This window comes from Mesoplodon mirus, assembly GCF_964341445.2.
Source record: "Mesoplodon mirus genome assembly, chromosome: 19".
Classification (NCBI taxonomy): Eukaryota; Metazoa; Chordata; class Mammalia; order Artiodactyla; family Ziphiidae; genus Mesoplodon; species Mesoplodon mirus.
The window spans coordinates 55,634,581-55,645,384 of record NC_138995.1 but is presented as its reverse complement, the minus strand read 5'-3'; the positions used below and the strand labels follow the sequence as shown (position 1 = coordinate 55,645,384).

Sequence of the window (10,804 nt, the reverse complement as noted above, 5' to 3'; positions counted from 1 at the left end):
AATATCACATCCCCTACCCCTGACCCAGGTGATCCACTCCCCACCCCCCCACCCAGGCGGGTGGGTCCAGCCCCACTGGGCAGGAGTAAGAGGATTCAGTAGTCTTCAAAGTAACAGCAAATTCTCCGAAGGCTGGGGTCAGCAAGGCCCACTCTGCATGAAGCTCACCCCATGTAGCCCTGAGCTGGGGCATAATTCTCTGTACACAGGAATTGGGGTAGTGGGAGCTCAGGGAAGGGTCTGTACCCTGAGACTCCTGCCTGCAGGAGGGAGGAGATGGGGAAGTTCTGCTTTGGGCTGGGGAAATCCCCTCCCTCCCACCACTGGGGGACAGGGTAGGGACTGGGCGAGTGGGGCTTTGCCACCTGGAGGGCTCAGGTCTGGGCAACAGGATGCCCCCAACACCCACCCAAGCAGAGCTGTTAGGAGTGACTGCCTGAGGTCCAGTCAGAGGTCCGGGGTCTTCTTTGGGATCTGGGGGGAGTCTGGAGATGGTGGGACATGAGAGGTATAATCTAAGGTCACAGTCTGAGGACCCCTTGGATAAGAGGTTGTGCAGAAACCTACCTTCTCCAGCCCTTCCTAAGATAAGGTTATCAGTTATCCATTGTCATGGCCCATTTCTCTGAGTCAGAGATCATGGATTAGAGGTCACAGTGGAGCCACCAAGATAGAAGTCACAGATGAGATGCATGTGTGTTAACTGACAGTGGCCAAGCGAGAGATGAGGGGGCCCTAGATCCCTGGCAGAAAGTTGAGGGATCAAAAAATGAGAGGTGAGAGGCCAGGACCATGGCGGCTTACACATACATGGCCCGGGACATGACAAAACCTTTGCCCTGGTAGGACTCAGAGGGGCTGGAGTAGGACAGGGAATCGTAGGTGGGGTTGATCTTGTCCACATAGACTTCCTCCTCCTCCTCGTCCTCTAGATCCAGGGAAAGCCTCTCCAGAGCAGGCGGCCCTGGAGGCACCAGCATGGGGGACTCCAGGTTCGTGGTCCCCAGGAGCAGGGGTCCTGACCGTTCTTCCAAGGTGGGAAGCTCATGATATCGAGGCATTTCCTGGGGATGGGGAGGGAATGAACCCAAGGTCACCTCTTGAACATGACACAGAATCCCACTCTGCTCCTTGACCCTCAAATCCTGACCACCATCTCCCCATGCCAACCAGACCTGACCTCACCCTATGTCACCCCTTGTCACCTGGGTTGATGTTAAACTGGGACAATCATACAGCTGGTCCCTAACTCAAAGCCCAGACCATGGACTCTACCCTGTTAATCCTGAGCCTCTCCTTTTCTTTTGATCACTGACCCCAAGTTTTTCCCCATGAGCCTTTGGCTTCAATCTTGACCTAAGCTTAAGCTCTAAATAGCCCCTTGAAGACTGACTTGTCTCAAACTCAACACCCAACCTCTGATCTCCAGGAGGCCACTGAGGGGAGTGACTGTCTGTCTTGTCCCAGCTCCAGGTACAGTGTCTGGCAAATGGAGATACTCAACCAGTCTTCTTTGATGGGATGACTTTAAACTCTCACCCCATGTCCTTGGACTTTTACAACCATGACCTCCCCAACTGAATCCTCAATGTATCTCAGAGCTCTAAGGTCTGACCAGAGATACAGCTCCGAACTTGAGTTGTAACCTTTAGTCCTTGACCTCTTATGTAAGGAGGCCCTTAAACTCAGATCCCAAACCCACCCTTGTCCTCTCCCGAGCTCCTACCTGCTCAGCGCACGAGATACTCGCATCAAAGTAGGGGATCCTGAGTGGGTTGTGCTCCGAGGCCCCCAGGGTGAAGAGCTGGGAGGGCTGCGATGCAAGAGAGAGGGACAGGTCAGGACCACCCCCCTCCCAGACAGCCTCTCCCCACCAGTCCCCCCTCCCAGGCCCGGCCTCAGTGGCAAAAGTGGTGTGGGGATGTGGGGGCAGCCTGGGCTCCAGGGGAAGTGCTCACCATCTCCGGCTCCTCCAGCTTTGCCTTTGGAGTCGGCGGCTTGTATGAGGGAGGCCCCTCTAGGCTGTGGGGTAGGAGGTAGGTCAGGTGAAGGCTAAGCCCTGAGAAGCCCTCTACCCCAGGGCCACTGCACACTTCTTTCCTCTGTCTGATCTCTCTTTCCATCACCCACCTCCCCTTACCCAGCTTACTCCTACTCATTCCATGAATTTCTCTTCTTCCAGGAAGCCCTCCTGACTCTCCAGGGGGATCCGGAACTCCTGTTATATGATCATATCTACCTATACGTCCCTCACAGGGCACTTACTGAGTTTGTATTTGAAATATTATTTCTGATCTCATTCAGCGACTGTACCCCACTGTGAGCAATGTGAGGGGAAAAAAATGAGATCTGTGTTGTCAACATGGCGTTCCCAGAACACACTATGAGGAATATCAGGAAATATTTGTTAGAGGAGGGAATGAAAAAAATGAATGAAATGCTTTCCTGCCCCCCAAACTATGTTAAATTCCCTCATTCTACACACCCTCAGACCAGAGCGTCCTATATATATAATAATGATGGAGGCTTACTATGCCTTCAATCCCCAGTTCAGATGTCCCTGCCTCCAGGAAGCCCTCCCTCATCTTTCAGGCTGAGTCAGGTGCCCCTTCTAGCCTCTCCCAGCTCCTTCAGCTTCCCTAGCCCATCCCTGGCCATGCTGGACTGTCACTGTCTGGGAACAGGTCTGTCTCCTTGAGACTGTGAACCCTGGGAGGCCAGGGCCAGGGCCATCTCAGACACCACTGGGTCTCATGGGCTTAGAAGAAGAGATCAACAGCAAGTTGTTGGTTTGCATTGACTAGATGATTAAGACAGTGGTTCACAAACTTTCTTGTGCATCGTAGGGAGTTTGTTGTAAATACAGATGCCAAGCCCTTCTTGTAAAAGTTCCGATTCAATTGGTTTGGTGTAAGCCCAGGAAGGTGCATTTTTAACAAGTGTTCCCCCTCGCACACACTGGGTCATATTATTTCAGAGCCATTTTGCCCCCAAAATGCTGTCTTGCTGGATGAATTTCAGCAAGTGATTTCAGCTCTCTGAACCTGTTTCCTCTTTAAGAAAATGGGTACCCTTAGCTCCATCTGAAAATTAGGTTTCCATGATATGATATGTTTATGTGTGTGGATGTCTTTTATTTATTTTTAAAATTTATTTTATTTTTTTGGACATCTTTTAAGTGTTTGTCTCATCATTGTGTTCCTAGCTTTCAGGGTCTTGCCCCAAGTGGGTACTTTCTGAATACCTATTGAACGAATGAATGAATGGATGGATGTGAGGCTTCATTGAGATCACACGTGTAACATACATCTCATCAAGCCTGGTATATAAGTGTTCTACACAGAGAAGTGGGGCTAGTTTCCCCCAATATCTAGGCTCCTCTTTTCTCATAGTAATAGAGATTTTGGCAGGGTACGTGGCCACCAGAATAAAGACTACGTTTCCCAGCTTCCTTTGCAGCTGAGGCAGCCATGTGACTAGGCCACTGGGAAATGGGAAATGAGGGGAAGTGATGGGTTCCCTTACAGGGCTTCCAACTGCCCTCTATTTCCATTTCCCTTTCCCACTGAAAGGAATGGGGTCATTGAGGCCAGGATGGTCATGTCTGGTTGTCACGTACATAGACAACAATAAAAGAGAGGGGAGCTATCTTGGAATGTGAATGAAGGTCACGAGCTAGGGAAGGTGGAGCAAAAAGATAGCAGGAGCCTGGGCTCTGATGATGTCACAGAGCAGAACTGTCATAGCCATGATTTCTAGGAGACAGAAATAAACTCTCCTCTCCACCCCATTTAAGTCATGGTCATTTTGGGTCACTCAGCCATGGCTGATGACTTTCCCCAGCCTCCTCCCCAGCTCTGTGTGCCCAGTTCTGGGACACCCCCCTCATCCACTTCTTAGGGCCCATCACTCACTCCTCCACCTCCTCTGCCCCCTGCAGCCTCTGCTCCTTCCGCTGCTGTCGGCAGATGAGGATGCCTGTGGCGGCCACAGCAGTTGCAATGATGGCAGCGATGATGCCCCCAATGATGCCACCTGTGGCCCCTGCGCCTGCTGTGTTGGGTGTCTCTGCAAGAAGAGGGACAGTGTGAGGAAATCTCCAGGAGGAAGCCACAGTGCCTTATTCCCAGCCCCACCTCCCAAGTCACCACCCACCTGCCTACCTCTTTTCCCAAGGGCAGAGGACATTCTTTTTATTCACTTAATCCTTAATGATCATTTGTTGTGTGATAGAGTGGTGAACAAAACATACAAAAGTCCTAGTCACATTGGACCAATGTTTCGTTGGGCAGGGAGGACACCAGTAGAGAAATATACACAATAGCTAATATGCCAGGTGATAGTAAGTGATAGAGGATAACAGTGTATAGTAGGGTAGGTGATAAGTGACAGAGCAGGGGCCCTCAAGGGCAGTCAGAGAGAGCCTTACTGTGAGGTGACGTTTGAGCAAAGACCTGAAGGAGCTGTAGGGGGTGAACCATGAGAATATGAGAGCATTCCAGGCAGAGCGAACAGCCAGCGCAAAGGTCCTGGGGAGGGAGCCTCAAGTTGTTTTTTTTTTTTTTTTTTTTTTTGCGGTACGCAGGCCTCTCACTGTTGTGGCCTCTCCCGTTGCAGAGCACAGGCTCCGGACGCGCAGACTCAGCGGCCATGGCTCACAGGCCTAGACGCTCCGCGGCATGTGGGATCTTCCCGAACCGGGGCATGAACCCGTGTCCCTGCATCGGCAGGCGGACTCTCAACCACTGCACCACCAGGGAAGCCCTCAAGTTGTTTTTAAAGACAGCAAGGAGGCCATGTGGCCAGAGCAGAATGATGATGCGAGAGTGTGGAGCTAAGGGAAGAGAGGTGATGAGGAATGGAGCGAAAAGGCAAAAAATTGGGGGGTGGAGTGTGATTCTGGATTTGGGATCAGACGCCCTCATTCATTACATAGAATGGAGTCATCCTAGGCAGAGGATCATAGCTCCTCTAACCTAACAGGAAAAGGGGTGGAGAGAAGCCCATGACCCCCTGGGCCTCTCCTTTGTAACACTTCCCACTTCCTGAATCGTTTTTGGAGCAATTACCTGTTTACTTGCCAATTTCCACACTGAACGCTCCAAGGGGTGGGGTGTGGCACACAGTTGGTGTTTTTCTAGACATGTAAGGAGGGGCCCAGCAGGGACACTTAGGGACCTACTGTCTGCCAGATCAGCCAAATTCCCGCCCCTGCCCTCCTGGCACTACCCTCCCATTGTGGGAGGAGGTGGCGGGGGGTGGCCCTGGACAGGATGGTACAGACAATAAACAACTAGGGGAAATAACATGTGTGCCAAAGCCCCATCCACAGGCTTCCCCCTTCCATCATCCCCACTACACAGATGCAGAGAGAAAGCTGCCGGTGGGAATGCTGCCTGGATCCCCGGACTATCCGATTTCCACAACTTCCCGTTACATGGCCTGGCATCCTCTGGAGGGCTTCAGAGCGTGGGGGAATATCAGAGTAACTGCTGCTCAGTCTACATGCGCTCACCCTAAAATGGCTGCTATTCCTGTCGTTGACTGCATATCCGGGAGGGCAGGGCAAGCTCTGCCCGCGTCACCGCGGTGTCCCCGCACCGTGAGTGGAAGGCAATGCAGGTGGAAGAAACGGGCTCACCAAGCCCCTCCTGGGTGCTCAGCCCTACGCTGGGCATTCGGGTGCAGGCTTACTGAGTCCCAGGACAGCCTCAGGAGCAGAGATGAAGGCCACTGGTGTTTTACCAAGGTGGCCATGGGGCTCAGGAAAGCAGAGGTAACCTTGCCCCCGCTCCACGGCTCCACCGCAGTGCCCTGCCCGGGTTTGGGAGATTTTCTAATGGTGGCGGGGAGTGAGTAGTATACAGAGCTGCAGGCCCTCCCCCTGAATCACTGAAAAGCCCCTTGGGCACAGCCTGGGGACGAGGGAACACAAAGGAGGTACGAAAGGCCACTGCTGTATCTTCCAGAGGTGAGACTTTCCTGGTTCCTCAGCAACCCCAGCTGCCCCACCCCCTGAGGGCCCCGAGAATGAGGGGGCAGTCCTCCCTCCCAGGGTCCTCAGCAAAGCTCTGGGAGGTCGGGTTTGAGCTGCCCTCAGAGGATCAGATCACAGCACCTCCCCACCTTCAAGGGCCCACACGTCCAGGATCCCAGCCCCGCTCTCCCGGGGAGCTCAGTTCTCCCGCCAGGCTGGCCACTCCATCCAGGAAGGCAGCCTCTGTCCTGGAAATCCCGAGTCCAAGCACCAGCCTCTAAGCCCAGTTCCTAGTCCCACCGGCCTTAGGTGTCTCGGGCATCCAATATGTCCTTCAAGGACCCAAGTGACCAGAGCCCACCCCCGCCGGCCCCCAACCCCAGCCTCACCAAGTCTAGCCTCCACCAGGCTCCCAGTCTCCAGGGCCCACCCCCTGGGACCTAGCAGTCCCTGTCCCACCCCCCCAAGGAGGGCGTCCGATGTATTACAAGACACCCCCAATGTTTTCCTCCAAGGTGTTTATTAACTCCTGAGTGTCATGGGGCCAGAGCAGGCTGGAGCCCAAATCGAGTCTCTGGGGGGGAGGGTGCTCTGTGGGTCCCCATTCCCGAGCTCCCCCGGGGTGGGGGGCTCCCCTGCCCCATGCAGCCCTGGAGACAGAAGTCCAGTGTGTGACATTCCACCTCCCTCCACATCCCAGGAAAGGAAGTGGGAGGTAGCTTTGAACTCCAGTGTCTTCCGGACAAACAAGTTCAACCAGTCTGGGACCCTTGGCTGTCTGCCTGTCTTGGGGTCACACATAAACTGCCCGCCGGGAGATGAGGGAGCCGTCCAGCTGGGACTCCATGTCGTCCTCGAGTGCGGGGGGCGGAGGCAACATGAGGCCTTTCTCTGCCTTGTCCTCCTCTTCCTCCTCGTCCTCCTCGTCCTTGCCCTCTGGCCTCAGGGGACCAGGGGCAGTTGGCGTCCAGAAGACGGGACCCCCATTCCCAAACACCTGAGTTTTCGGATCGTAGGATCCTCCTCCGCCGCCATGTCCTCCGCCTGGGCTTTTCCTCCTTCTCTTGACCCTCAGCAGGATGAAGGCCAAGGGCCCCCCGGCCAGAAGCAGCAACAGCAGCAGTATCCCCCCACCAGCCCCCCACACCACCGGACCCGTGTCTCGGGGCGAGGCCCGCGGGGTGTCTGAGGAGAGAGAAGGGGTGAGAGAGAAAGGGAGGCACGAGGTCAAGAGGATACATCTGGGAGTTGGGGGGCGGGGGACCCAGGACACAGCAGGGCAGTGACAGGAGCTAGGGAGGTGACTCAACTTGGCCAGAAGAAGGCGGAGGGGAGGGAGAGCCCGCTTCCCTCTTCGCTACACGCTGGGCGCTTTGTGTGTGGAGGGGTTGCCAGTGGGTGGCCCCCAGATGGATCTCCTTACACCTGCACAGCGTTTTCCCCAAATTAAACTTGCTAACAAAATAGAAAACCAACCAACCAACCAACAAAAAAACCAAAATTAAACTTGCTAGCTAACATTTAAAGCACTAGGCCATTTCACTGCAAATTCCAGATTTCCTTTAGGGGGAAAAAAAATCAGATCCCAGGGACTTCCCTGGCGGTCCAGTGGTTAAGAGACCGCGCTTCCATTGCAGGGGGCATGGCTTCAATCCCTGGTGGGGGAACTAAGATCCTGCATGCCATAAGGCGTGGCCAAAAAATTTTTTAAAAAAATCAGATCTGGCAACACTAAACTTTCATCTCCTCCACCTGGTGATGGGCTGTGACTGAGTCAGGCTGGTGACTCCGAAGGGGATAGAGTTCCACACTTGGCCACCCAGGTCACTCGCCAGGACCCTGTAGGCATCTGAGTTTGAGACCCCCTCCCAGAAGCTCTGAGGTCAGCGTCAAGGAATCTTGGGGCTGATCCAGCCAGGAAGAGGCAGCCTAGATTTGAGTGTGGGGCTGTCTGATTCCAAAGCTCTTTGCACTTGAGAGAAAGGGGATTGAGAAGGGTGAGGGGCCTCCTGGTAATTCCTCCCCTGGGAACGGGAGTGGCTGGGAGCACGTGTCCCCAGTGTGGCGAATGGGGCTCCTGAAGCCCCCAGTCCCGGTTTCCTCTCCCAGCAGGGGCTGAGCTTGCGGGAGGGGAGGGGTCTGGGGGAGGATGGGGGGTGGGGTTGGGCGGAGAAGGAAGCCAGGGAGCCCTAGGTGGGGAGAAGTGAGGATGAGGGATAGACATGGATGCAACAGGCATCTAATCAGACCCCCCCCCCGGCTTCCCCCACCCCTGCATGCAGGGTGTGACTGGAAGAGACCGTGGCGGGGTGGGGGGGATGGGGAGGGTCCACTTACACCTGACCCTCCCCTCCCCGCGCCTCTGCACACCAGAGGGGCTGGGACCCAGGCATCTGTTTCTGGATGTTTTCCAAAAACGGGGGGTCATGACCTAAAGGGCTGTCCGATCAGTCTGGTGACCCACAAGCAGCAGTAAAACAAAATAGAACAGAAAAAGTTTACCTCAAGTATGAAGGGTAAGTAGTATTTTGTGAAACTTTTTAGGGGGAATATATTCCTATACCTGTACCCTGGAGATGGGAAAGATTTCTTTCAGTGAAGTCTGGAGACCAGTTTTCGCACGTGTCGGAACGTGTGTCTGTTACTGGGGATGATGATTTGGAGATGGTGGGTGAGCGTGTACCTGCCTGTGGGTCAGAAATTCTCTGAAGCAATGTCTAGCCCGCGGCCTTGCCTTTGTTCTTATGTTTTCACTGGCGTGAACCCCAAACCGATCGTGAGAGCGTGTGCGGGTCTGTGTGCGCATGGGGACGTGAGGCGTCTCTGAGACCCTCTGACGTGACCCTGCCAAGAGCTGTGAGTGAATCTCCTCTCTGGGCAAGGCCACCTGTTGGCACACTCACTGCCCGTGATGATTTCTAGGGTGCTCAGAGGGTGTCCCCACGTTTGTTGGCATCCATCCGTAGGTGCATGTCTTTGCAATGAAGCTTTTACTGTCTGCGGGTCTGTGGGTACCACTGGGAGAGTCTCTGGGGGTGTGATTCTGTGTGCATTACCCGCAGCCCCCAACTGCCCAGGTTCCTGATGGGGCTCTAAGTATGTGTATTTCACTTGGTGAATATCACCCAAGGCTGAACTCTGAACCCAGTGTGTTGGCTTTGGGGTTTCCAGTGGTGGATATCCCTGGGGTTTCTGGGTGTTTTGGGGGGGTGTCCATGCTTTCGTGGCTCTGTCTTCCTCCGATGGCCCTCAAGTGTGATCCCGCTTGTATTCTGCAGGCTCCACCGCACAGAGGTGCCTACTGACCCAGTGCGGCTGGGGAGACCAGTTTCTCTGGTGAGTATCTGGGATAGAGGGTTCAGGGGGTGTATTTCCAGTTGGGGACCTCGCTGGGTGGGTGGAGCTGACCCTCCTCCGGCTGTTCCTTTGAGGGCAGGGACTGAGACTGAGTCACCATTGTATTCCCCACATTGAGAAGAATGCCTGGCCAAGAGGAAGACTCAGCAAATACTTGTCAGATGACGGTTTGTTGAAAGAGAATCTCCACAATGGGGTTTTTGGAGTTTCCGAGGGTGTGCACTTGAGAACGTCTTCAAGTTACCTTCTCAGCATCTGTGTGTGAGCCACGATGTTTCTGCGCGTGGAATTGTTGCTGTCCGCGGTTCTTTTTGCTTCTAGCATGTCTTCGTGATGGTGTCTGACTCCAGGTGTGTGTGTTTGTGCACCTGAGCATGTCAGATGCACTGAAGGTGGGCCAACAGTTTCTCTGGGTGTGTGGTCTGTGACACTGTTTCTGAGTAGCTACGTCCTATCTCCCCGGCGAGTGTCTGAATTCCTCAAGAGGGATCCGTTTTCATTTGGGTGTCTTTCCAGGTGTGTGTGTGCGTGTGTGTGTTATGATCATCTCAGTAAGAGGGCCTGCTTCCGTCTGTCTCCAGGTGTGGGTGTGTCTGTCTTCACACCGATGCCTGTGAGTTTGGTTGTGTTTTTGAGGGGGCCCTCCTCCCACCCACTGAGGCGCCCTGCCTCCCTCTAAGCCTCCTGGGCTGCAGTTGTAACTGCGACCCCACTTCCATCAGCCCGAACCTGGGCTTTATTTTTGGCTTTATTTTTTTCCTCTCCAGCTAAGTCTTGGGTCCTATCTGTGTTTTTGAGTTCCCATTGTGGAGACTCAGAGAACTTTTGACCCACAGACACATCAGCCACCATTTCCAAAATACCACCTCCAGGGAATTCCCTGGCAGTCCAGTGGTTAGGACCCCACACTTTCATTGCCATGGGTTCGATCCCTGGTCGGGGAACTAAGATCCCGCAAGCCAATTGGTAGGCCAAAAAAACCCAAAAAACAAAGCAAAGCGAAACAAACCCAAAATACCACCTCTAGAAACACAAACATCCCAACACACACTCAAACTGGTTTCTGGGTCGTACTGACCAGCCCTCACTGTAAGAAGTCCATTGCTTCCGAGTGTTTATCCAGCTGCCCTCACGTCACTGTTAGTTGTGCAATTCTGTGGGCGTGCCTCACTGGCTGGAGGCCAGGCCAATGTCCCTGGATCTCTCCCTGAAGACCCTTCCCAGGCCTCTACTTTCTAGGAAGACCCCAGCGCAGGTCTCAACGTCCTGACTCCTCTGTCAGCACCTACCCTGTCACCCCAATCCAGATCCCACGTGGGGGCAAGCCACACCGTCCCCCTCCCATAACTGAGGCGGGTCTGAATTCTCCCCAGATCGGCGGCGCAGCCTTCTCCAGTACAGCCCCAGAACCCAGAAGGGAGGAACACCTGGGGAGCAGACCCAGTCGTACACACCATCCCCAAGACCCGC

General features: G+C 54.3%; 1 protein-coding gene across 2 annotated transcripts in view; it reads right to left on the bottom strand.

Annotated features, from left to right (window-relative positions):
- Positions 1-479: 479 nt before the first annotated feature.
- Positions 480-10,804, bottom strand: part of NECTIN2 (nectin cell adhesion molecule 2) — a 28,079-nt gene continuing 17,754 nt past the window's right edge. The window contains exons 6-9 of one of the 2 annotated variants that reach the window (XM_082606834.1): positions 3,915-4,068; positions 1,959-2,022; positions 1,727-1,813; positions 480-1,064 (exon numbers count right to left, since the gene is read on the bottom strand). In XM_082606834.1, coding sequence (XP_082462960.1) covers positions 801-1,064; positions 1,727-1,813; positions 1,959-2,022; positions 3,915-4,068 — 569 coding nt within the window. In that variant the 3' untranslated portion in view covers positions 480-800. Of the gene's footprint in view, positions 1,065-1,726; positions 1,814-1,958; positions 2,023-3,914; positions 4,069-6,490; positions 7,163-10,804 lie in introns of those variants that run through there. The other variant, XM_082606835.1, reaches the window with a different exon arrangement.